Below are 27,975 nucleotides of genomic sequence, written 5' to 3'. Positions count from 1 at the left end.
ATGATGGTCAATTAGAAATCCAAGACACCCCAGAATAGTAGATTGGATAATGGTTGCTGGCAATGGCAATCACAGGGCCCCCAGAGATGTGTCCCCTGAAGCATTCCGCTGCTCCCTGCTCCGCCAGCCAGAAGTGAGGTCAAAAGTCCCCTAATGACCCGGAAGTCCCAGAACTAGACACTCTGTGCCAGAGTTCTGTTGTTTTGGCCTACAGACCTCCAGCACAGAGTGTCTACACTACACTAGAGCAAATGTTTCATCCTCAGCATGCAGCCCCATACTTCCCTGTGTGGCCACTTGTCATAAAAAATAGCTATGCGTGTCAGTGCTAACATACGTGTCATAGGTTTGCCATCAGGGGCCTAACCCTTATGGCTCTTCTCCCTTGGACTCAATACACAGAAAAATTGGTTCTAAGATGGAAGGGAAAGGTTATTTGAAAGAAAGAAAGGAAAAAGGGGAAAAAAGAAAGATATGTTCTAATTGTTTCTGGGAACACAGTCCAGAGCCCCTGAGAATGGGAGTCCCCATGGATCATTTGCCCTGGGCCAGGGACAGCCTGTCCCCATCCAAGATCAGAGATGCCCTGGGGTGCTAGAGAGGGGCTGGGGCCTGGGGAAGGGGTGGCCGCATGTACTCACTCGCTCTAGGTCCTGCCGAAGGTGTGTGAAAAGCTTGAGCCTTCGGTATAAGATGTCCTGTTCCTGCTGTGCTAAATTGTCCACCTCATCGGTTTTGGGGGTCAAGAGGGGCTTGTTGCAGTTGGATTTCCTCTTGAGCTTCCAATACTGATAGACAAAATCCACAAGGGTCTCAGAAAGGTCCAGGTTCTCTGCCACCTCTTCAGGCTTCACAAGCTCATAGAAGGCCTCTTCCATTTGCTGCAGCTTCTGTTTCCTCAAGGTCACCTTTTCCAAGTCCAAAGCAGCCTGGCTGGGCTCGGACCCTGAGCCTGCCTCTCCCCGTAAGCCCCGGGCCTCCTCGGGGGGCTTTGGAGCCCCACTGCTGTGCTCCAGGCAGAAAGATTTGAATTTCACTTCATCGTTGTCAGCTAATATAGTCCTCATTTCCAGGCTGTGGTCAAAGGCGCAGGTGACATGGAATGCCGTGATGCAGGATGGCATGGAGCACTGCCAGGAGAGAAAACGACATGTTGGATTCCACCCAAAGCACAGAGCAGGGGCTGGAGATTCAAGGACACACTCTCTCTCTCTCTCTCTCTCTCTCTCTCTCTCTCTCTCTCTCTCTCTCTCTCTCTCGCACCCTCAGGAAAGAACTGGAGTTGAACTGGGAGATCAGACCCAGCCCAGGGGGCAGGGACTCAGGAGCTCTGCCGTAGGCACCCTGGGAGGGGGCGATGGAGCTAGTCTAAGGCCCTGGAAGGTTAGCCTGACGCTCTGGCATCTTGAGAACTGATCTTACTTGAAAGCATCCAATGCTATGCCCAAGAGAATTGCAGGAGCTGCTTTATACCCATCCCTTTTATTAAAAATCTTGCTTCTTCCAGGAAGTCTTCCTCAGTTAGGGATAGATCCCAAGGGCTCGTGTGCTTATGGGAAATCTAGACATGCTCAGGAGACTGTGCCACACAGACTCGGAAAGGTTTGGTCCCATAATATCCTTGATTCCGTGTGATTTGCAAGATAATATATTAAAATGCTGGGCCTGGAGTGCAATCTCAGACACTTGTTAGCTTGTTAGCTGTATGACTCTGAACAAATCACTGAATCCTGTTTGCCTCTGTTTCCTTATCTGTCAAATCAGCCAGAAAAGGAAATGGGAAACTCCTCCTAGCATCTTTGTCAAGAAATCTCCAAATGGGATCACAAAGAGTCAGAAATTACTGAAAAACAACAACTAATCTAATCTAATAATTGAGATTTGGAGTTTGAAGGGACCTTCAAGATCTTCTTGTCTACCCACTCATTTTAGAGATGAGGAAAACTTAATCACCCCCTCTAGGAGGGAAACGCCTTACAGAGGCTCACACAGGCAGTAAGTCACTGAACTGAGATACAAACCTTCCAAAAGACCACACCAAGTCTGGCTTTTCTGAGCAGACTGGGAGCTCCCTGAGGATAAGACATCTCCCTCAGCGCATCAAACCCTTTAAAAGGCTGCTCCAGGGAGCAAGTACTTAGAGAGCTCCCCAAATGGCCATATGCACTCTGGGAGGGGGCTGTGGATTTGGTCTAAGGCCAAAATCTGGATGGGCACATAATAAGAAGTCAGTGTAGACACGCTGAATGATCTAAGTAAAATCTGTCTGGCCAGTGGTAAATGGTGAAACCATCTGTAGCCCCTGAAGCTTCCCTAGTATCATTGCTATTGCCAAGTTCACCCTAAGTTCATATGGGAAATCCCCAGTTAAGATGATCAAGCAATCAACAAACATTTATCAAGAGCCTACTCCTGGCAAAGTGCAGGGATTACAGTGTGAGAACGCAAATGAAAATAGTCTTTGCTTTTGAGAAACTCAAATTCTATGGAAGAGACAACATAGATAAGAACAAATATAAAATAAATACAAGATAATTTAGCGAGGAAAGGTATCAGCAGTTGGGAGGTTTTGTAAAGGCTCTGAGCATAAAGTGGTATTTCATTTGAGATGATGGAAGTAAGGGGCCCTCAGAGGAGGAGGTGAGAGAGGAGTTGATTAGAGCCAGGGATGGGAGATGGAGCAACATGTGGGAAGAATAGCAAGGTGGTCAATTTCACTGGACTGTAGTCTAGGAAGGAGATAATCAATACGTAATTAGACTAGAAAGGCTATTATACCCAGCCCAATTAACAAATAGGACCAGGAATGTTCTTTGACAGAAATTTCATTTATTTATTTACTTTTAAAAACCTTTACCTTCTGTCTTTGAATTGGTTCTAAGACAGAATTGGAAATTGGGGTTAAATGGTCATATAGCTAGAAAATGTCTGAAGTCACATTTGAACCCAGGTCTTCCTGACTCTGGGTCTGACTCTCTACCCACTGAGATTCCCCAGTTTTATTTCTAAGCCACACTAGTTGACTATCTATATCCATAGAACTAGCCCTTGCCCACAAGGTAAAACACTTCAGTAATTTTTACTTTGGGGCTGTGCTCAGGTCAGCCTCCTCCAGAGGATAATTCTCCTCTCTCAGGCTCCTGAACAACCCTGAAGCATCACCCTAGTGTCCTCAATGAGGCTTTCTGCATGGAAATCCACAGGTTCTAATTGGTTTTTGCTTTCACAAAGGCAATTAAAGGAAGGAAATCAGCTGTGTTCTCCTGGAAATCAGAAGTGACCACAATTCACTTAGTGGAAGCCTGCTGATGGCATAGGTGCTGCCGCTGGGAAGTCATCAAAGTGGCAGCTCTTACCTCCTCTTACACGAGGGCTGCTGCTCAGACTCTGTCCATCCTGGCAGCTAAACTTCCAACCCACTTCCTCCATGGCCCTCAAGGAAGACCATTTCACAGCCAGCGGAGAGACCATTTCTTCGTAAGCAGCCAGCCCTTCCCTCCTCAGCTCAATTCATTAAAAGGCAACTCAGAGCTCTGGGCAGCGGGTGACTGTTTAAACAACAGCCCACAAGAAATCTGCCTCTTCCAGCTGTTAATGGCCAGTTAAGCTACACTAACAAGCCATTTCTAAAGAGCTGATTACTGGAGATCCCATATTTAGCAATTTACATAAAGCTACTCTTCAGAGAACGAGGCAACTGTAGAGCCACTTAGGTTCTCTGCATCCTGCCATGCTGTGGTGTAGTCACAAGAACACTGGGACTAGAGTCAGAGGTTCTGGGCTCCAAGACCAGTCCTACCACTTAGTACATGTGTGATCGTGAGCAAGTCCCCTCTCTGGGACTAAGTTTCCCTCTCTGTGAAACAAGGGAGCTGGGTTAGACTCTTTATATAAAGTATGTTCTTCGAGTTTTTGTCAAGACATAGACACTTAAGATTATTTCTAGTTATAAATCCTAGAATAAATGTCATTTAGCTAGAGGGAAAAGTTTAATCTTCCAGATCCCTAATCTGTGAATCAGAAATGACTAGCTAGTACACCAAAGGCAGTTTTCCCCCATTAGGGAAAACCATTTTGGTCGGTTGAGATCAATAGTTCCTTTTTGTATTAGGCAAATGTAAACATGGAGAGAGTCCTTGGGCTAGGATTCCTACTACCATCATGGCGGTCAGAGCCAACTGGTCTGTCCCACTCACCCAGGATGTCCATGGCAGACTGGATGCCCAATTACCCTGCCTTTCTGAACTGTTCCTGGCCCACAAATCTGTACCAGTAGGTGCTGTGTGGGAACTCTAATTTTTTTTTCAAGTGGGATCAAGCTTTTAATTTAAATATTGAGTTTTATCGATGCCTTTTATTTTTATATCACAGAAATTTCATGATATATTCTTCACTTCTTCTATAACAGTTAAGCAAAACCAAATAATAAAGCAACTATGTTTGAGAGTGGATGCAACACCCAATACCCAGTTTTCTGCCTCCCTTACAAAAAGAGGTACATTTATTTCCTCATCCCTTTTCCAACACCAAAATTAAAAAAAAAAAAAAAAAAGACATCATTACCTTTTTACAAGTTAGCTAGATTTTTGTATTCTGTACAGTCTGACATCTTGACAATACACTATGTCAGTGACTTCCTCCTTTCCCAGTTGGTACCATTCATCTTCTGACCATCATTAAAGATCCCAGGCAAAACTACACTTTGGATCTCTTTGAAAATCAATCTCTCAGCACAGCATCACTGCTTGTGGAAAGCAAAGTCTCAACCCCACTCTCCCTAAATTACACCATTATTTTCTCTGATTCTCAAACCTTTGTTTATGATGTTCTCCTATCTCATATGCTCTCTCTGTCACCATTTATTATCCTATCCTTCAAAGCCCAGATCTAGGCCCACCTTCTCCAAGTGGTGGACCTTGGAGTCTACCAAGTTGCTAAGAAGACTTCCAGGATTACCACTGCCCACAGGGATGGTCCCCGACTCTAAATTCCTATGGTACTTTTCATATACAGTAATGTTATCCAGTTGTTTAAAATGTGTCTCACCTCTTCAGCTAACTGATATTCTCTTGTTTCTCTGGGTGCCTAGCACAGTGTGGCCCGGAGGGGAAAGGAGGGAAGAAAGGTAGTTCAGCTCCTTAAGCTTCCAAAAAGTTCACTCACAGGAGCCAGCTGAGTGGCTCAGGGGATTGAGAGTGAGGCCTAGAGAAGGGAGGTCCTAGGTTCAAATCTGGCCTCAGACTCTTCCTAGCTGTGTGCCCCATTGCCTAGCCCTTACCACTCTTCTGCCTTGTGTAAAAGTGAAATTTGGGAGATGCCATCTAAAAGTATATATATTTTCTATGGACATGTGGGAACTATCAAACTACATTTCCCGTGGTCCAACGGGTTTCCGTTTCCTGTTCTTTGGGCGTGGGGACGCCTGCGACACCACGCAGAGGTCAGTTTAAATCTCCTGGGTTAGGAGGGAGTCGCTCTCTTGGCTAGTAGGCTCAGGGAAAGACGGGCGATAACAATAATGGCTGGGCGGCAGTTTTGAATTCTTACAAGCGCGTGGTCTAATGACTTTATCTATCAGCATGGCTTTAATTAAAATACTAATTTCTATATTTATATCAGCCTTTATTATTTTTTATCGTAATACTTGGAACCAATACTCATTATTGATTCTAAGATGGAAGGTAAGGGTTAAAAAAAAAAAAGTTCACTTACAGCCAGCGTAAAGAATGATCAGAGCAGTGTGACTTTCAGATTAACCTTTTTTCCTATCTGAGTCTCACTTTCCCCATCTATAAAATGGGGGTAACATGTACTCTCTACTTTCCAGGGTGGTTGTGAGAGAGTGCTTTATGAACCGTAAAGCACTACAGAAATGTTAACTTTGGCTGCTATTACTGACTAATGGAAAAAGGCAGCTTCTTTGCTTTCCCTAAATTTTGTCTCCTGATATATCCTCCCCTTTTCCATTCTGGGCACATGGTTCATCCCTGCACCTGCCAGGGTAGACTCTCTATCAGTGAACCCTGATGACCCTGGTGGCAGCAGTGACCTGACTGAGTCTGGAGCTTGAGCATCTGGAAGGCTTGGGGGGAAGGCATGTAGCTCATCAATAAGCCAATTTCCTATGTAAATCACCAAGGAAGAAAAAGCATGGGACTTCCACAATGCTGCTTTTAAGGAGTCATTTTTGCAGAAAGAACCATTCTTTGGGGTAGTTTTGCAAGCCATAAGTTTCCCTGATTGAGTTTTCTTGTCTGGTAGCCAAAATGGTAATTTCATTGTGTAAGCTAACCAGTGAATGACAATGTGTCTCTACTGGAGAAACATCTGGGGATGCTTAAAACTAAACCACTGGAAAGTTTCATGGTGTGGTGATAAGCTAAACTGCCTCTATGCGACACAACAATGGACCCTAAGAACAGACAGACTCAAGCTAACCAGACAAGCTTGGCTCATAAAAATCATACAGCCACAATTTTTCCTTTCTTGCATCAACACAGTATTAAAAATCTCTTTTTTTTCCTTGAAGACTCCATCTTTCTCCTTCCTTTAACATAAATACTGCCTATATGAAAGGTTCTAAAGGATCCAGAAAGAGGTTTCGGCCATTCACAATTGGGGATGCTTCTGTAATCATAATGAAAGCAATGCTTCAGCGAAGAGCAAAAGAGGGACATAATTTGGATTTCTATTTCTTTTTTTTTTAAACCCTTACCTTTTGTCTTAGAATCAATATTGTGTATTGGTTCCAAGACAGAAGAATGGTAATAGGCTAGGCAGAAGGGGTATAAGTAGTCACACAACTCAGAAGTATCTGAGGCTAGATTTGAACCCAGGATCTCCTGGCTCTAAGGCCCATCTCTCAATCCACTAAGCCACCTAGATGCTTCCCTCTATTATTTAGCTTTCTGTGAAAGTAGGACAATCACAGAATCATAGATTTATAGCCATAAGGGACCTCAGAAATCATCTGATTCAATTCTATTATACAGGATGCTAATGCTCAAAAGAATAAGGAAAGTAGGGTTTATACCTGCCCTTTTCCAACACAATACAGTGCCTCAATAGCTGATGCTCAGCCTGAGATGACCATTAAAGTTTCCTTATTTGTAAGGGTTTAGTAATACCTGCCACATCTATATGTATTGAATGAAAACTAAAATTCTTTCCTTCACCAAACCTAATGGCTTTCCAGCCTTGAAGTCCTTGAGTCAGCCTCCAGGAGGCAGCCTCCTTAGGTAAAATGTCATTGTATTCCCTTGGGGAGACCCTTACCAAAGGGAACTCCACTCAAGCTGAGCTCCTCTGCCAGATAGCAAGTGGCATGCTAGTTACTTTTCTACTTAAAAGGAAAATTAAAAAATCATCAGCAAGTTCAACCAATAAGGCATCAACCAACTGAAAAAGCCAGGGGTGGACATGACCGCACCCTGCCTACCACCTCACCACCACCGCTCTGCCCATTTGGGTCAATCCTAATTACTGTCTGTTCCATTCAGTGGGCACTGGGATCCCAGAAACACTCTTCCTCCTCCTTTCTGCCTCTTAGGAACATAGAGCTGACTTCAAGGCTCAATTAAAGTATTGCCTCTTCCTTGAGAGCAGAGAGCTGGTGCAATGTTGGGTACATTACAGCCACTTCAGAGAGGTTAATGGAAGAAAGGGACCATATAGGTCAGAACCTTTTAAAGATAGGAAAGCTGAGGCTCAGCGGGTTAAAGGAACCTCTTCTGAGTTCTGTTTGTTCTCCTCTTCCCTCTCTTGTCCCCATCAATGTGATCTCTCAAGAGTTCCTGGCAGGAGAGCTCGTGTTCCACGGGAGGCAGTGTCTGTCATACTCCTGAAGTCTCACTGACCTTTGTCTCCCCCAATATGTTTAGTACTGGGCTCTGTAAACAGGACATGCTCAGTAAACACTTGCTGAGTGACAGCTCTTTTCTGAAAAGGGAAGCTGGCTCGGGTTATCTGAGGACTGCTAGCTGCCACAGGTTTGGGCAAATCCCTATGTGTCAGTTCCACTCGCCAATAGTTCCCGAGTCTCTGGAAAATGCCGGGAGATGTTTTTTTTAGCAGGTTCACTATCTTCGAGAAAAGGCCACTACAGAATGGAGTGAGTGTTGGGACTTGGTTTTGGAAGGCCTGGAATTGAATCCTGCTTCAGATCCTCAGGAGTTGTGTGAACTTGGAAAAGACATAGCCCCTAAACTGGTCTCTCACCTGTAAAATGGGACGATAGTGTAGGGTTATCAATTGACATGAATATTATAATATTATTGCAACAGGATTGTTGTGAGGATCAAATGAGATAAGAGATAAGAAGTGCTTTGTAAGATTTAAAGCCTCGTATAAATGTAAACTCTTATTAATTATTCTGCTTTGGGCCTGAATCTGAACTTGGCCAAGGACTATCTCTGGCAGATGTTTTGGGATTTGCTCTTTTCCTTTATGATCAGCAAAGTTCTTGCTGCTAATAATAACATTAATCATAATACAGTAACAATCATGATTATTTGATGTTTTGCTCCTCTCTCATAAGAGATCAGTTATTGGTTGTTTTGTTTTTTTTAAACCCTTACCTTCCGTCTTAGAGTCAATACTATGTATTGGTTCTAAGGCAGAAGAGTGGTAAGGGCTAGGCAATGGGGGTTAAGTGACTTGCCCAGGGTCACACAGCTAGGAAGTGTCTGAGGCCAGATTTGAACCTATGTAAGAATATAGAGAGCCAGCAACTCCTTCTCTGGCTCCTTTTGTCCTTTCCCCCTTGCACAAATCCCATCTTTACACCTAGGATCTCCTGTCTCTAGGCCTGGCTCTCAATCCACTGAGCTACCCAGCTGCCCCCAGTTACTGGTTCTTCTTGCATCTCTATAATACTGATTATCCCACCTTTTCTATTTCCCTCAGCATTACCTTTGTGTAAGGTTTTATTATCAACTTCCTGCCTAAATGTAATAGCTCTCCAGTAGGCCTTCCTGATTCTAATCTCTCCTTCAGATCATTGTAAGATTAACCTTCCTTCAGAATAGATACCTTCACATCCTTCCTTCATTCATGTATCCTTAGGGGCTCCCGACTGCTTACTGAGTAAAATGAAATTCCTCTGCCTGGTATTCAAAGCTCTCTATAATCTGGGCCACCTGACACTTCTAAGCTTTTCTCACTCCTATTTCCCCTCTCTCCACAAACTCTATTGTCCAGCTCCATGTACTATTTTCTCCACCCTCCTGCTTTTCCTGCAGTTTCACCCGCACCTTTGTGCCACTGTTGACATCATTTCCTATGCTTGGAACGTCCTCTCTATATGTATTTGCCTATTGAGATTCTTTCCTTTTAATTTGAATGTCACCCCTTCCAGGAAGTCTTCCTTCATCCCCTAGAAAAAATTATCTCCCTGGAAACAAATACTTAGCTTACATTTGACTAATTTTCCACTCATACAACATTACGTATGATGTTTTTGTATCTTATTCCATAATCAAACTGTGAAGCACTAAGAAGGCAGGGGTCACATCTTTATCTTCACTCTCTAATCTCCTCTAACACCAAGCACAAGACTACCCACACAGGCAGTGATTAATATGTATCTATTAAATGGAACCTACGTTTCCCTAATAAGTTCTAGCATGGCCTACTCATTCAAGCCTGCCAATTTTATTCTCTTTTCCTTACTCATTATTTCCCAAGGCCTGAAATGTCCCTTCCCTCTCTCCTCTGGCTCTTCGTCGTCTGTCTTTCCTTTACAGCCAAGCTCAAGCCCTAACTCTTGGATGAGTCTTCCCTGACCACCCCAGCCTGCAGTAGGGCACAGTCTGAGCCACTGAGACCATGCAGCCACCCCAGAGATCTCAGTCCAACCAATGAGAAGACGGAGGTCCGGGATGGAAAGGGACTTGGTTCATGGTCACCCAGGGAATCAGATGGTTGTATGGAAGCCCTATCTCCCCAACTCTATGGGGAGGGGGGGAGTCCTGACTTCAGGGCCCAGGCAGTCACTTCCCACCAATGAGCAAAAAGCACAGAATTGCACAGGTGGTGCTCAGGGAGCCCTTTGCTATGCATATCCTCAATGCACAGATCATGTCACATTAAACATTAAAGGGATTTGTGTATTTGCAGTATCACCTGACAAATAGGAAATATACAAAAGCAAGAATTATTTCTTTAATTAAATTATGAGTTTCCCTTGGCTCGGTACTTAAATTTTTTTTTTCTCTTGCCCCTTGTGACGCTGTCCAAAGGTCTCTGTCTCATGCCTAAGAGTAGAAACAGAAGCTCCTTGAGGGTAGAGATTGTTTTATTTTTGTCTCTGTGTCTCTAATATATTAAAAATGCTTGTGGATTGATGTATTGATTCTAGCTGCCCGGGAGTACTGCAATGGCCCAGACAGGCTCCGTTCCCCTTCCCACACCACCTTGCCCATCTTTCTCCAGGCAGTCAGGGTAGAAAAAGGCTCCACTGGTGCATCTACCTGAATACACGTCCCCGTGCACTCCCGGCACAGACTACAGGATAGGGCCCATCGGCTTGCAGGGATGTGTGAGATCTTGGTAATTGGTTCCATCTTCTCTGGGCATCCAATGCTGACCTAGGCACAACACAGATACAAGGGTTTGATACCGTCATAGTAAGGCAGGCCCACGTTTCCTGAATTCCTGACTTCTGTCAAAAGCCACTTCTATGAGGCGTCCCTGTGAGCCCGTGTGCCATTCCACAACCTATCCCTCAATACTCCAGTAATTTATGTTATGTTTGCACTTTGTTGTGTGCTAATTCTGTAAAAACTTTGAGCCTTCTTTGGCAACAGTAAAAATTCACCTTTTCATAGGCATTCAGGTTTACAGAGTTCTTTTCTTATACTATTTTGAAGCAGGCAGTGAGAAGACGACTTCCCTTGCTTTATAGGTGAGGAAATTTAGACTCTGAAAATTAAATCATTTGCTCACATGTCACAAAGCTAAGAAATGGCAGAGCTGAGTGAATGGAAGCTTGACTCTAGACTCCAGGTCTTTGCATAGCCACTTGGTACCTTTACTATAATACCCTCCCCTCTAGTATATCACCCTGTCTTCATATGGAAATGCACATAGGGTACATCCCCAACTTGACTCTAAGTTACCTTGGGTCAAGCTATGTTCTTTTTCTTTTGTGTTGCTCTGCCATGGCTGACTCTGGGTTCTATTCTCAAAGAAAGCTCAAGAAAGACCTAGCTGGGGGCAGCTGGGTAGCTCAGTGGATTGAGAGTCAGGCCTAGAGACGGGAGGTCTTAGGTTCAAATCCGGCCTCAGACACTTCCCAGCTGTGTGACCCTGGGCAAGTCACTTGACCCCCATTGCCTACCCTTACCACTCTTCCACCTATAAGTCAATACACAGAAGTTAAGGGTTTAAAATAAAATTAAAAAAAAAAAAAAAAAAAAAAAAAAAGAAAGACCTAGCTTTGAGCTACGGAACAGCAGGGACTTATATCACCCCTAGCACTGAACAATGTGCTAAAGAATATATAATATGTTGTAAAAGAATACAAGAGGCTTAATAAACATCTATGGAATTAAATCTCAGAAGGAAGGTGCATGGGCATGTTTTTCCTTTAAGCAACAGTGGGAACTCTGAATTCAAGAAAATATTCTTCTGGGAGAAAGCCCCTGTCTCATGTGAACAAAGAAATGGTCCTTGGAAAGAAGCCACAGAAAACATACTAGCCACCTAATTTGTCCCAAGATGTGGGATTTCTGAATGAAACAATAGTGGCTTCTACCTCTGATAACATAAAGTTGTCAGGGAAAGCATCATCCAATTTGGTGATGCTTCCTCTTATTCAAATCACCACTGACTCAAAACCAGTAAAGAACTAAGATCTTAAGAAATGTGGAAGACAGCCAGATCAGCTACAGTCTATGTCCTTTACGTCAAATAGGCTAGTTTCCTGTTCAGTGAACACTATTTCTTTCCATTTCCATTCAATTTAACAAGTATTTAAGAGACTGAAGTATCTGCCATGGGCAAGATATGCTGGGTACTGGACAGAGAAAATAGAGAGCTGGGGAGAGGGACATGAGCAGATCCTCATCTCAGAAAGATATATCTTGGCAGTTATATAAAGGACTGGAGAGGGTAGAGAAACTGGAGGCAAGGAGGCTCAAGAGGCAGATGTTATAATAGTACAGGTCCTTGATCAGGTTTGTGTCTTTTGATTGACTTAGTCCTCCTAGACTTTGCTGAACTGAACCCAGGTCTTGTCCCTAATCCAACACCAGTCCTTGTTCCAAGAAAGCTAGACATTAGGGGCAGTTCTCTGCAGGCAGAGTGCTTTCCCCTACAGTGTCCCTTGGGCAGGGGAAATGTTCAATAATAAAACTGGTAAAATGGCCGAGGGGACAAAAGATGAAAATGGTCACTGTTTGAGGACCCGGGGGAAAAAGATGGGTATATTAATATACTCTGGTGGAGCTGTAAAGTGGTCTAACCATTCTGGAAAACAATCTAGAATTATCTGAAGAGGCTAACTAAAAATGTCTATATCCTTTTGATTTAGAGATGCTACTGTTAGATACATGCTGCAAGATGGGCAATGCCAAAAAGAAAGGTCCCACGTATACCAAAATAGTTATAAAAGTATTCTCCTTAGAGTAGTAAAGAACTGAAAACAAACCAAACAAAAAACAGATGCCCATCAATTAGGAATGACTAAATCAATTGGGATATGAATATTTATATGCCCTATGAAATAATGAAGTACATGCTTTTAAAAAATGTATCTTCTCCTACAACATGATGAATATGGAATTATGTTTTGTATGACAGCACATGTATAATCTATATAAAATTTTTTGCTGTCTCAGGAAGGGGGCAAGGGAAAGAATTTGGAACTCAAACGATTAGGAAACAAATGCTAAAAATTGTTTATATATGTAATTGGAAAGAAAATAAAACATTACTGAAGAGTTAAAAAACCAATAAAGTATGCAGGAAGCTTATATGAACTGATGCAAAGTGAGTTGAGCAGAACCAGGAAAGCAGTATATATATAATGATTGTGACAATGTAAATGGAGGGAAAAAAACAATCAAAACTGAATGCTCAGAAATGATAATGACCAAGCCAAGCTCCAAAGGGCTAAGAGAAGCACCCACCCTGCCTGTTTACAGCAGTGGGGGAAGGGAGTGGTGTTATTTTCTATTTGCTTATAATATCTGACTTTGCCATATTTTTATGTTTTTATATTTAAATAGTTTTGCTGAACTATTACTTTCCCCCTTATTCTAAGAAATGCCTCTCTGGGAGGGGGAAGGGGGAGGAGTACAATGGGAAATAAAGGTGATGCAAAAAACAAAAAAAATAAAAAAATAATAATAATAATTTAAAAAATGCTGAGTGCTATCACTGAGGGTGTTGTGTTTCCTACAAAGACAGATAAATTTAGAGATCTATGATACTGGGTCCCATCTCCAGGCTGCCTCAGGAAGCAGGAAAAGGCCTAGCATTAAGATTCTCTTCTCACCATTAATTCCACCCAACCCCCTCCCAACCCCAATTTTCTCCTCCTGTTTTGCCACCAGGGGTCGCTCATGGTCCTGTCACCTTTTATCTAATGAGGTGTTAATAAATTTAGCTTAAGGGATGGCAGGAAAAGCTACACTCTTATCAAGAAATTGGCTCCCCCCTATCAGGTTTGTAGGAAAAACCCAATGTCCTGTCCCGCCCCATCTCAAAGTCACAAGAGAGGAAATTCCGGATCTTTTCTTGACTTTGGGAAAGGGGGAGGGGAGTCATCAGGCCCTCCCTACCCCCCAGGTTTCCAACAGACTATCTTTAAATACCCAAGGATGATTAATCACCTTCAGTTTTTCCATTGCTTCACAGGTGCCAAGGTTATAATCTCCATGAGTCTAGGACCTAGCAATGCTGCCTGTCTCTCTGACTCCCAGGAAAAAAAGAATAATCTCCCTAAACCAATAAAAACAGATCCAGTGAAAAAGTCCAACAAGGAGATAGCATCTGGGAGCTGAGAACTTGGGCCTAGAATGGGCCCTGGTAGGTCCCAGAATGGGTTCAGCAAAGACAGGGATTATTTATTTGAGTTTGTGTTTTTTATTTTGGGGGGGTGGGGGTGGAGGTGTCATGGCGCTCTCTACACCTAACCTGCCCCAGGTACTTCATAGATGCTTGCTGAATTAAACAATGAGCCCAAACCTAGTTTGGACTAACACTATGTTAGGAGAATGAGAGGGTCATAGATTAAGAGCTGGAAGGGCTCTTAGAGGACACCGAGTCTAACTCTCATTTTCTAGATGAGGAAATCAAAGCCAGGGAGTGGCTAGCCCAAGGTCACTGAGGGAACAATCAAAACACTGGCTATTTGAACAACCACCTTTGGACTCCAAATCTGATGTCCTTTCCCCTGGGTAAGTAGGACAGAACACTTGGTATTATTATTTTGTTGTCATTATTAGCATCGTTGCTATTATTGCTATCAGTTCAATAAGCTGGGGGAGGGAAAGAGTGGCTGAAAAAGCAGAAATCCAAGAAGGATTTTTTACCTATGTAAAAGGAGCCCTTTAGCTGGGGCACCCAAATAAAACAGCAGCCCACAGAGGCACAGCTTTATCCTTCTTAAAAAGAGACTCAGAAGGCTTTTAGCACCAAGGAACAACCCTGCCCCTAAGGGCTGTCACTCCTATCTCTAGCCTTTGCCCTACTCAACTTTCATTCGGTTCCCAGGGCCCCAGAGCCAAGAGGCTGCAAACTCCAAGAAGCCCTGGGGCACACGGCTCAGCCAATCAGCAGCTGGGCTGGTGAGGCGGGGCAGCTCAGCCAGGGGAGGAGGGAGGCCAGGCCCCAAGGTGTGAGGAGAGGAGAGAGGGACGGAAGGATGGAGGGATGGATGGATGACTCAGCAAAGCTCCAGGCAAGGGCCTGCAATTTACTTTCTCCTCTTGGCCCTGTTCTTCCCCCTCCCTCGAGGTTTCCAGAATCATTTTTAGTCTCTGATGGAAAAAGCTTGAAGGGCAGCTTGTCCCAAGTGTGTCAGAGCTGTCCTGAAAATCCCCTCTTTAAATCAGAAACTGTTTGAGATGGAAAGGGGGCCTCATTTTCCTAATTTGTCAAATGAAGGGGTTGGGCCAGGAGAGAGATTCTGAATTCTACAGGACCACAGAAGTGTCATTGTGAGCATCCCCCTACAATATATTATACCAACTTAATCAAACATTTACCTTAAACACATCATAATTTATTCACCTCTTCCTCAGTTTTATTAACTTAGAAAAAATGGGCAATAAAATTTGGAAATGAAAGAAATCTCCTTCCCCCACCCTGAGCAGAGGTAGTAGCTTATAGGTATAGAAGGCCGAATCTGTGGTTCTTTGTTATAAGGGAAGAATCTAGGAGGAGGAAATGAGTGATTGTGGGAGGGAGGAAAGGGTCAACCAAATATTTATACTTTCAAAGAAGAAAGCTAAACTATTCTTAATTAAAGAGGATCTTTTGATGGAAGATGAAAAAAGATCTTCTGCTACCTCTCCCCCTGACAATGATGATAAAGGCTATGATACTGCCATAAGACGATAGGTTTCTGGCTGGAAGAGAGTTGAGATTCTATATATGTAGTCCAAAGCCCTCATTTTACTGATGAGGAACTAAGACACAGAGAGTTTAAGCAACTAAACTACCATCACACAGGGACCAATCAAATCCTGTACTCCTTCCATAGCACCACATTGCCTCCTGTTGGCTGTGCTTCCTAAGTTATATATCCCTTGAAGGAAGAGACCTGTGTCTTCTAAAAACATTGTGATCTTCTCTACCATGGTGGACTGCCATCCTCTTCACACAGGAGGTGCTTAAAAAAGTTTTTCAGTTTTTTTATTCTAAGGCAACTCCCTCCCCCAAATAGAACAAAAAAAGTAATTTAATTCAATCAATTGAATCCAATCTTAAAGCTATGTACCAAGCAAGGGAACACACAAAAAGGGAAAGCAAAACAAAATTTACCTAAGGCCATACAGTTAGTTGTCAAACCTGAACTAAAACTCAGATCCCTGGCATTCTTAGTGTTCTCTATCTTCTCTTAAGAAGATCTATCTTACCTTCCTTCCCAACCAGCAGAGAACTCTGCATGTGAATGAATGTTCAGCAAAAGTTGTTCTCTCTGCCCTAAACAAAATTACCCCTAAAAACACAATAGAAAAGAACTATTCTCTCTGAATACAAATCTTTTATTTTACATTTGGGATAATGCATTGCCTAATTTCCTTTTTGACTACTTCTCTGGCTTCCCTCGGAAAGAAAACTGAAGGACTCACCCTTGATAGTTTATAAATTCATCCAGGTGGTCAATTAACAAAAAAGGTGTGAAGTACATTCTTACTCACCTCAGGTATCCACAAGGCACAGCTGACATGCACCCACTTGGTCCCACTTCGTGTTGGTTTCAGAGCTCCCCCCCTTTTGGGGCAGAGCAGACATCTGGGCTGGACACCCAGGGCACAGGTCCGGCATAGCCAGCTTCCCGTGGGGACTTTGAGGATTCCATAGCAGGCCTGGACCCCCATGGGATTGGAGAAGAAAGCACATGGTCAGTCATCAAGCTCTCGCACTCAGCCTAAACACCGTCCAAGATGGCCCCATTAAGGCTTCTACTATAGTGGCAAGGGATCTGCCTGTCACCAGCCTCCTCATGGAATGGGCCATGGACCACTTCTCCCCATTGTCCTAAACAGGAACACCTGGAGGACAACATCCTTTAAGTGAGAGGTCATTGCTCCAGTGTTTTCTCTATAACTTATGGTTCCCTGGGAGGGTGGTGGGGTGGGGATGGGGGTAATATTTCTAGGTCAGGAAAGGGTACCCAGAAAGAACAGGAGATGTGGTTCAAAGACTAAGAGAGGACTGCCTCAATTCTAGGAGAGATCATTTAATTTCTATTTAAAATCTATTTAATTTCTAAAATAATTTAATTTCTATTCCTATTCCTCCCTCCAAGTTCTCTCACAACAAATCTCTTTTTCATGTTCTTTCCCATAGTTTCTCTCATAAGATGATATTTCCCTAAAAGACTCACTCACCCTCCCACCAGCACAAGGCAACATGCATTTCTCTCTCACACACCGTCAGTCTCATCGTCCAAGGCTTCCCAGATGCCTCCGGTTTCCCTGACTGCTCACTGGGGTCCCCACTTTCCCTCTCCTGCATGGAGCTCCCCACTCAGGACCTGGCAGTGGCTCACCTGATGAACACAGACATTGCACTTGTCACAGAACACCATCTCGTTGCCATCCTCGCCCTCTGGTGAGCGGCACACGTCACACACCACGTCCTCATCATACTCGATGCCCAGTCCTTCCTCCGTCTCGATGGCCATGTTCATGTTCTGGTGGCACAGAGTCTCCAGCTCCTCCAGCACCCTCTCCATGGTCATCTCATCCAGCTCTGGCTTTTCTGGGGAGATAGAAAGAAGTTTCCAAGAAAGGCTATTGCTATGTGACCTCAGAGAGAGCATAAGGCAGAGGAATTTGGAATCAGAAGGATCTGGGTAAAAAATCTGCTGTTATTGCTTGTGTCGCCTTGGACAAATGGTTTTAATTCTCTGGGATGAAATTATCTTTATCAAAAAATTTAGCTAGTTAGGCTTCGTTAGTGGTATCAAACTCAAAAAGAAACAAATCTTGAAAGGCTACTATATTGACTTAGAAAACCACAAATTCACATTATCTATGTTGTGTTTTATTTTCATTTATTCAGTTAAACATTTCCCAATCACATTTTATTCTGGTTTGGCAGCTTGGGAGTTTGACATTTTTGGACTAGATGACTCATAAGGTCCCTTCTAGTTCTGAGATTCAATTCTTGACTGTGTGGAATACGTAGTTATCCACCAGAGATTATAGATGCTCAGACAGGTTCTGTAAATTGGTCAGAAAAATTCCCAAGAATGAGACTGACAAACACCTGTCTGGATTGTATGAGGGAAGCACAGTGCCTAGAAAGCCCCATCCCCCGGGCCCTTCTCTGGGTTGATTCATTTATTTAAATAAACATTTACTAAGTACTGACTGTACTGAGTACTTGTATCCATGGCACTGGATGAGATGAGAAATTTAGATAAAAGGTGGTCCCTGCCTTCCTGAATACACCATCTTTTTTTTAGGGAATACTCACAGTCACAGATAATGTAAAACTTATCCAGTCTAATCTAAGATGGATTTCTTCCTTCTATGAACTGAGGTATGAGATTTACAGAGTGATTTTCTCTTTTGAACTCATGTGACTCTCAAGGACCTCCCATTCTAAAGTGACTCCCTGGTCCTGTGATTATTTAAGCCTCCTTAGAAGAAGGTACAAAAAAATGGAGATGTGTAGGCTGCCAGAAAGGGCTGAGCTAGGAATACCATCCAGCGGCAGGAGTTTTGAGGTATGTGGGAAAGAGCACTGGACTTAAGAATGACAAACGAGGAAAGAGGGATAGATTGCTGAGCCATGGTACAGTAGAAAGATTGCTGGATGTGGCCTTTGAGACCTAGGTTTAAATCCTGACTCTGCATTTACTCTGCATTATGTGTGATCTTGAGCAACTTACTTATTAATCTCTACGAGCCTCAGTTTCATCAACTGTAAAATGATGAGGTAGAATTAGATGACTTAAGGTTCTTTCCAAGTCTAAATTTATGATCCTATTATTTTCTCCCCTTTTCCTGATTGGGGTCAAGAGTCAGGCTCAGGAATCAACTTGTCCAAAAGGGGAAATCCAACTCAATATGGTGAAGGGCAATGGATACTGAGCTGAGAGACCAGGATAAGAGCTTCAGCTCTTATTCTCCTTGTAACCCTGAAAAAGTCACCTAAGACTGCTATAAAGAAAGTGCTCTGTAAATGTAAAACTAATGTATGTATATAATGTAAAGTAATGTATGTGCTATTATTATTCATCTTAACTGCAACAACCCCAGAAGGTAGTACAAGGCAAATGGTTTGCCACAATGTCCAGGATCCCTTGGGTTCAAATCCCATCTCTAGCATATACTAATTAACTGTGATCCTGGGCAAGTCACTTAATTTCTCAGCCCTAGGCCACTCACTAAAACTATTAGTTGTTGAATAAGTGCTATTCTGCAATGGTAAGAGTCTCATTAGAAATTCCTTATACCAATGATATCACAGGGTCTGGTCCCAAAAACTTCACCTCTAACAAAACTATCCAAACTTCCAGTGGAAAAAGAACTCTGGACCCAATTCTGGGTCCTGACTCTGCCTTGTGACCTTGGGCAAGTCACTTCCCCTGTGAGAGTGTGAGTTTCCTTTGCTGTGAAATGAGAATAGAGCAACCTGTTCTGTCTATCATCCCAGATTGGGTATCAGGATCAAATGATGTACTGAATGTAAAAATTTCTGAAACTGAGAAGAAATGACATCTTGATTTACCACACCCCACCTCTGTCTCACATTCTGCCCTCTTCATTCTCTTCTCACATACCCTTAGTCCAACTCAGCATTCTTGGGGCCAAATTGGTTTGCCTTAATTCTCTAAAGTGGTTTTTCTCTTGATTCTTTTATTTGATCCCATTTACTCGAAGAACCTAGAGTCTAGAAGAACAAATCTTCTCATCCTAATGAATATCAGTCATCAGACAGAGCTGATCTGGGCCACTGGGCAATTGTGGTGGGGCTGACTTGGGGAAGGGAGGTTCTGTGCATCCAGCATTTCCCAGATCTTATATCCAAATGTGCATGGTGCACGAGGTGACACCCTCAACCTAGACAGGGGTGGAGTGATCTAGCTTTCAAAGAACATTTCAGGGAAGGAAGGCCAACAGATTTCAACCTAAGCAGCGAATTCCTGGCCCTCAGACTCACAGCTGCAGTTAAGGCTTGGTCATATTCTACTTTGAAGCCAGAAATGGATAAATTAGGAGAGGAGAAAAATTCCATCCCATTGAACTTGTAGAGATAAATACAACTTGGCAGTTTAAATGCTGGAAGGCCAAGTCTCTCAAATATGGACACTAACTTCTCGGGACACAGAAAAGTAACCCTCTTCAGGTCAATTAAATAGGATCCTAATAGGTCTGATGCCAAAAATTCCAATTCAGCACCAATTTCATTTCCCACCCATTGCCCATTTCTGGTCAGTTCCAATATGATGACAAATGGGTTGGTTATTGTCCCTTTCAGATTTTCAGTAGCTTCCAACATTTTCCCTCCCATCTTTTTTTTCTTCCTCTCATCTTTCTTTTCATTAACAATTATTACTCATCATATGGATGTATATGCATATATATGTATGAATGTACATGTGTATAGAGAGAAAGAGAGAGAAGGAGGGGAAGTATGAGAGAGAGACAGCCAGACAGACAGATAGACAAAAGCGGGGAAACCTCTAGGATGAAATTGGTCCATCTCACTGCTTCTAAGTAAGACCATACATAGGGAACAAAATTTCCATAATCTTCTTTAGTAAATGATTCCAATGTCCTTCTTAAATCTATTCTAAATCTCTTACCACTGCCATAATAATAATAATAATAATAATAATAATGATAATAAGTTAATATTTAATGCTTTACATAGGTTATCTCATTGATCCTTACAATGACCTTGTGAGGAAAGTGCTATGAGCTTCATTTTACAAATGGGGAAATTAGGTGCAGTGAGTGTGTGTGTGTGTGTGTGTGTGTGTGTGTGTGTGTGTGTGTGTCTGTCTGTGTGTGTGTGTGTGTCTGTCTGTGTGTGTGTGTGTGTGTGTGTGTGTCTGTATTATTTAAAACAACAAGGTTTCTTGGGCTTATTTAGTTATTTTTTGATTGTTAATAAATATTTATTTATTATTATAATTTTTTATTTTAAAAAAATTTCGATGGTTACATGATTCATGTTTTCTCCCACCCTTCATCTCTCCCCCTTCCCGGAGTTGACAAGCATTTCCACTGGGTTATACACATATATGGATAAGCACACATATATGTATATTATCACTTGAACCCATTTCCATATTATTCATTTCTGTAGAAGAGCAAACCTCTAAAACCAAAACCCTAAATCACATACACATACCCATATAAACAAGTGATAAATCACATTTTCTTCTAGATTTCTACTTTGTTGGGCTCATTTAAAGAAAAACTATATAAATAGTAAAGCACTATAGCAATGTAAATTAAGTTATTATAGAGAGAAAAGTGACTAGCAGAAGCAGTAGTTCTGGATGACAGGTAGGAAAAGGAAAGTACCCAGTGTATATATGGTGGTGGAAGTGAAAGACAGAGGAGACCTGTATTATTTGGGGAAGAATAAGGCTCTTCTTTTCACCCCCTATTCCTGTACCCCCAAAGAGCCCTTCAAGTAGTGGCGCTGGCATCTCCTCTCCTGGGCCTGCCTGGGCCAAACTTTCCTTAGGCAGCCCCATGGCCCAGGAGCCTTTCAAGCTGTGTGAGTCACTGGGCTAGATCAGGCAGAGGCCTGGTGGGACCTGTCTCCTTGCTTCCCCCAACCCCTCACCCCAGTTATAGGCCTCAGCCTCATCCCCTATTCCCTTGGAGGCAAGCTCTCCTTAATCATGAATCCTTTGAAGCACAGAAACACCCACTGCCCTTCTCCAGGAGGCAAGCCCAAAGTTCAGCACTAAAAGCAGCTACTTTCTCCTTTTCCTCCTCATCCTGTCTTTCTTCAGAACTTGCTATCCTCAGCAAGGAAAACAAGAGTCCCAATAGCACCCACTCATTCTCAAGGGGCATCACACCATTTCATTATAACAACCTCACTTCACACAGAGGGCTTTTAGTCCTGAAGATGCAGGAGAATGCTTCCCCACTGCCCCCCCGGCTCTTTCTGCTACTTCCTGTTTGCCCCAGGTCTTGACACTTAAAATTCACTCTGCTCTGATTCTTTCTCTGGGAAGGTGCCCTTCTCAGACACTGTGCCCCACCCATGGCCACATCAATCCAATTCCAGTGGCTGTAAGGGCCATAAGGGAGCAAGGAAAAAAAAATCAGGATCCAGAAGGGGCCTTAGAGACTATCTAGTCTAACACTGACCCCTTCCTTTTAGAGACCAGAACACTGAGAACTGGGAAAATCAGTTGATTTGTCCCAGGTCTGTCAGGGGGCATATCAGAGGTCAAGATCTGTGCCCAAGACCTCTGACTCCATAGTCTGTACCTTTCCCACTATGTTATGTGCCTCCTTGGGGATCATCTAATCCAGTGATTCCCAAAGTGGGCACCATTGCCCCCGGTGGGTGCTGCAGTGATCCAGGGGAGCGGTGATGGCCACAGGTGCATTTATCTTTCCTATTAATTGCTATTAACATTTTTTAAAAATTAATTTCCAGGGGGCTAAGTAATATTTTTTCTGGAAAGGGGGTGGTAGGCCAAAAAAGTTTGGGAACCACTGATCTAGTCCAACCCCTTCATTTTAGAAGATGGAAAAACCAACAAAGAGCAGGAAAAGGACTTGTCTAAGGGAGCATACACAGGATCAGGGACTGAGGTCTTCTGGCTGAATTTAGAGCTTTTTTCCCCTGGCCCCCGATGCCTCTCTAATATGATATCACATCACAACAGCAAAGGGATGTATAATATTAATATCAATTACACGTTTCTACAGTGTTTCCTCGAAACAGCCCCATGATATAAGGAATGTATTATTATCCCCATAGGATAAAGAAACAGGTTCAGAAAGGGTAAATTGCATGTGAGAGCTGGCTAGGCACCAACCTATGAACGCAAGATTTCTGACGCTACCTGTTCATTCTTTCCATTCCATTTGGCTGGATGTGGCCACAGATGAAAGTCAGATAGATCTACAGAAGCAAATCCTGGGCTTACCCCAATTTCTGTATCTTAGAGAATAACAGGGTTTGTTTTTTCCCCCTCTTCTTGCCCCTAAGGGGTGGAGGTCTAGGAGGAAAACCCCATGGCCAAACCAGCTCATTTTGGGAACAAAGTCCTGTTCCCAGCCCAGGACTTTGCTCTGGATCAGGTGCATCTAAGGATCTGGGCTGGGGAGAGGACAAAAAGGGGGTGGGGGAAGGTGGTCTGAGAGAGAAATGTGAAACTGGACCAAGTTCCCAGGATCTGGGGAGCAGCCCCTTTGTTCCCAGTGGAAATTTCTGTTACCTGCAATTGTATCTCCTTCCCCTGGCCTCGCGTCTGTCACCACCTATGGCCGGCTAAGGCTGTAAATTTTTCAGTGATACAGATACTAACAGGCCCCACGAGCCACCCACACCCCAGGGCTGGGAGCCAAGGTGGCTGCCTCTTCCCCGGCCTTAGCATTCAAGTTCTACACTCCATAAACAGTGAGACCAAGAGGCCCATCCTCAACAGCCTCCACACGGCATCTCCATCCCCGGCGTCTAGTTCCTAAACATAACAGGGTCATCGCTCTCCCTGGGAGACCATGAGTCTCTGTGGTCAGAGTGCTCACTAGGGTACTAGTTATAAATAAATATATATATATATATATATATATATATATTAAACTATAGGATTATATATTAATTATAATGATTATAAGCCTTCAAAGAGAAGGAAGAGTTAGACATTTTAAGGTGAAAGATGTGTAGAAATGGGACAAAACAAAAACTTCCGGACCTCTCTAGACCTGAATGTTCTTCACAAGAACACAGCTGGACTAGAGGTAAAAAAAAAACAAAAAACAACGGATTTAAAGGATTTAGAGCCAGGTGGCTCTGTGGATTAAGAGTGAGACCCAGGGATGGAAAGTCCTGGGTTCAAATCTAGCATCACTTAGTTCCCATTGCCTAGCCGTTATAGCGCTTCTGCCTTGGCACCAATATACAGTATTGATTCTAAGATGGAAAATATGAGTTCAAAAACAAAAACAAACAAACAACAAAAAAAACCCTAATGGATTTGGAGTGAGAGAAGCTGGCACCTGGACCACCTACTTCTAGGTGACCTCGAGTAAATCCCTGAACCTCTCCAGCCCTCAGTTTCTTCATCAATAAAATGAAAGGAGTTATAGTATATGAATGTAATAGAATACTCCTGTGCTATGAGAAATGATGAGAAGGATGGTTTAAGAAAAAGAACTATATGAACTGATGCAAAGTGAAGTGAGCAGAAGCAGGAGAACATTGCACACAGTAACAGCGACATTATGTGATGAACATTTATGAGTGACTTAGCTATTCTTAGCAATACGATCATCCAAGATAATCCTCAAGGACTCAAGAAGAAAAACTCCATCTGCCTCCAGATAAAGAACTGATGGAGTCTAGATGCAGTCTGAGGCATACCATATTTCACTTTATTCTTCACTTTCTTTTGTTTGAGCTCTTTCAGAAAATGACTAATATTTTCCATGTTTTGCACTATTACACATGTAACATCTTTATCAGATTTCTCACCCTCTCAAAGAAGGGTGGGGTGAGAGTTTGGCTAAAGTTTAAAAAAAAAAGGCTAAAATTGCTTTTTTCATGTAATTGAGGAAAAAATAAAATGTTATTTGAAAAACCCAAAAGGATTGTGTTCTGATTCTAAATCTATGCTACTATCAGTATTGCTAGATAGTACAATGAATGGGGTTCTAAGCTTGGAGATAGTAAGTCTCATCTTCCTAAGGGCAAATCTGGTCTCAGGCACTTGTTAGCTAATAGTATGACCCTGGACAAGTCATTTAACTCTCTTTGCCTTAGTTTCATCATATTAGATTCTGCCCCCTGTTCGAGCAGAGGTCAGAGATCTTTTTGTTTCCTGATTCTTTCTATTCATTATGTTAGCTACCCGCTTTAACCCTTCTTCAATCAGTTAATTTTTTCCTTAAAAAAAATTTTATTGGTCTTTTTTTTTTAACCGCAGATATTTCCCGATCACCTTTCCACTTTACTCTGTGTCCAAACCTTTCCTTTTCACAAAGAGCACTTACGTAAAACCAAATGACAGGGGCAGCTGGGTGGCTCAGTGGATTGAGAACCAGACCTAGACCATATTTACTTTTCATTTGACCTTGGGCAAATAAAAGTAAATTTTGGCTTGTTGTAAGGAAAAACTTCCTAACAATTAACACTGTCCAAAGTTCAGTATATTGCTTCAGGATGGAGTTAGTTCCTTATTTCTGGAAATTGTTAACCAAAGATTCTATTACAACCCATTGTTGGAGATGCTTTAGAGCAATGATGGACAAACTACAGCCCATGGGCCAGATGTGGCCCCCTGAAATGTTCTATCCAGCTTCTTGACATTATTCCTAATCTGACGAATACAATGAGTAGGATACAATACAATGAAACTTCCAAAGAGTTGCCTTAGAAACAGACTGACAGATGAGCATTTCCTTTCCTTTGGGCCCCTCTTTAAAAAGTTTGCCCATGGGGGCAGCTGAGTAGCTCAGTGGATTGAGAGCCAGGCCTAGAGACGGGAGGTCCTAGGTTCAAATCTGGCCTCAGACACTTCCCAGCTGTGTGACCCTGGGCAAGTCACTTGACCCCCATTGCCTACCCTTACCACTCTTCTGCCTTGGAGCCAATACATAGTATTGACTCCAAGACAGAAAGTAAGGGATTTAAAAAAAAAGTTTGCCCATCACTGCTTTTAGAGGATGCTTTTTCAGGTAAGAGCTGGGACAAATGAATTTTGAGTCTCCTTCCTCAGAGATGAGGTTCTGTGATTCTCAGCTGTGTATGGAGGTGGCTCTCTGGGACAGTGGCCCAAAGGAATGGAGATTGGGTAAAGGCTAGGAGAAAAGGTTACACTTAATGGCTACCTATCATGTCTCTCCCAGGATCCACTGATCACCCAGAATGGACTCAGCTTTTGCTAGTCAGCACCCTCGGGTGTCTCTCCCCTATTACTGGAAGGTTAGAAGGAAGATCATGCAACTCCTCCCAAGGCTTCCCTTTATAGAGGGCTGGGACTGGAACCATCCAGATAACTGCATTTTCCAGCAGCAACTCTGTTTGATTCTGACTTCACACAAGCTAGCCACAGCCCTCTTCAACTTCCTTTTGTGTATTATCTTCCCCCCTATTAGACTGTAACTCCTTGAGGGCAGGGATAGTCTTTCTTTTTCTAATTTGCCACCCCTATGGTAGCATAGTACCAGGCACATAAAATAATAAACGCGTATTGAATCCTCAAAGAAAGGGACCCAAACTGAATGCTTCCCCAGAAGAGATATCTCTGGAATACCCCAGCTTAGATCACAGCACATTTCCCAAAGGCCATGCTTGGATCAACCAATCAACACGCATTTATTAAATCTCTACCACAAGTGTGCTACTTCTTCTCCCCCAAAGAATCACCCAACACAAGGCTAGGCACAAAATCTCCTGCCTCTGTTTTTTTCTTTTCCAAGTTATCTTGCTAGATTAATCTTCCTAAAGTGGTGTTGTAATAGACAGACTTGGAGTCAGAAGATCGGAGGTTAAATCTTGCCTCAGACTCTTACCAGCTCTGTGATACTGGACAACTTACTTGACCTCTCTCAGCCTCAGTTTCTGCATTGGTAAAATGGAGATAATAAAAGCAAGCCCCCCCCCCCCCCCCCCCCGTTGTTGAGAGAGCAAAGAGATAATGGGGATAATAGTAGCATTTACCTCAGTTATTCCAAGGATTTAATGAGATGATAAATTCTGCAAACCTTAAGGTACTATTATGAAGGTTATTGTTCCTTTGTTCATCCTGCTTCTGCCTCTCTGCCTGTCACATCCTGCCATATTGTGACTGATGGTAACTTTTCATATGGGATCACAGGATCACTGATTTAGAACTGGAAAGGGACTCAGAGACTATCTAGTCCAAGTCCTTCATTTTACAGATGAGGGAAGTGAGACCCAGAGACATTAAGTAAGTGACTTTCCCAAAGACCCATCTCCCATTTCCTCCCATCATCCATGAAGTTACTTGACAGCTTTAAAGAGGCTCTTGTAGGCTCTCTTCTTGGCACTATAATGGGGTCTGGTGGCTGGAAATATGGGAGCAAATATGAGGGTATTTGTCTATTTTTCTCTCTTTCCCCCTCTTCTGGCACTGGGCAGAAGTAAATGGTAAAGGTGGGATTTGAATCCGGCCCTCCTACTCCAAAATTCTTTCTATCTTATCACACTGTTTTCTGTAAGTCCTGCCTATGTATCACTTTTTCACTTTATTTCCCTTAGGTCCTTGTGTATAGTAGCTGCCCAATAAATGCCTGAGAAGAGCAGAAAATGATGAGAGGGAAAGCCTTTTCTCCTCTCTTCACCCAACCCCCAAATTCCTGACACCTTAATTCCATGTCTGCCTTGCTTCTCCTGCACCCTCAGTCCTTCTCACTGTTACCTCTCCCCAGCCATGGTGACACTTTAGGCTGGAAAGAAGACAATGGAGCCACTGTTATAACACAGTTCCTGAAGGCCAAACCACCAGCACTCAGAGCTGTATCTACACGTTGGGGCAAAAGGAAGCCACTGTGTTTGCCAGGGAGGAAAAGGGTTGGCCCCAGAGAGAAGGCAGACAGCCCCAGGGAAGGACTTGGAAAGGCTAGGGGGAGAAGAACTGGCAATGCCCCGAGTCCCAGGAAAAGGGGTTCAGGGACTAACCCTTAGGTACTCGGACTCCTGAATCAGACCCTTTCCGAAGCACAGCCCAGGCACTCCCACTGGGCCAATGGAGCAGTAAACAGCAGAGATGGGAACCTGAGGTGCGAGCATTCATTCCACAGCTCTCTCCAGGCTGGCAGGTTAGGGCAATTTGATGAGTCATTCTACTACCCTCCCACCAACCTCAAAGCCTCTCCCTGGAGCAAAAAAAAAAAAAAAAAAGGCCATTGTCCACAGAGATCCAGTGAATGCATCCTTCTGACTTCAGAGGGAGGACTGTCACAAGTCAAGGAAATGGAAAATGATTCAACTACCAAAAGCAAATAGAAACCTGGGTGCTATTTCAAATTCCAGATTTATCAATAAGCTCATCAAACTTGGGCAAGTCCTTGTAGAGCCTCAATTTCCACCAAAGAAAAATAAGGTCAGGGGGCAGCTGGGTGG

The 27,975-nt window shown here is 43.1% G+C and overlaps 1 protein-coding gene across 1 annotated transcript in view; it reads right to left on the bottom strand.

Annotated features, from left to right (window-relative positions):
* The window catches only part of JADE2 (jade family PHD finger 2), a 189,463-nt gene that overhangs the window by 38,330 nt on the left and 123,158 nt on the right, over window positions 1–27,975 (bottom strand). The window contains exons 6-9 of the mRNA XM_044664689.1: window positions 17,225–17,436; window positions 16,371–16,538; window positions 10,470–10,586; window positions 642–1,130 (exon numbers count right to left, since the gene is read on the bottom strand). Of these exons, the coding sequence (XP_044520624.1) occupies window positions 642–1,130; window positions 10,470–10,586; window positions 16,371–16,538; window positions 17,225–17,436 (986 nt within the window). The remainder of the gene's footprint in view (window positions 1–641; window positions 1,131–10,469; window positions 10,587–16,370; window positions 16,539–17,224; window positions 17,437–27,975) is intronic.

This window comes from Gracilinanus agilis, chromosome 2 (genome assembly GCF_016433145.1).
Source record: "Gracilinanus agilis isolate LMUSP501 chromosome 2, AgileGrace, whole genome shotgun sequence".
NCBI lineage: Eukaryota > Metazoa > Chordata > Mammalia > Didelphimorphia > Didelphidae > Gracilinanus > Gracilinanus agilis.
Note: the sequence above shows the minus strand (reverse complement) of the source record. Positions and strands in the feature narration are given on the sequence as shown.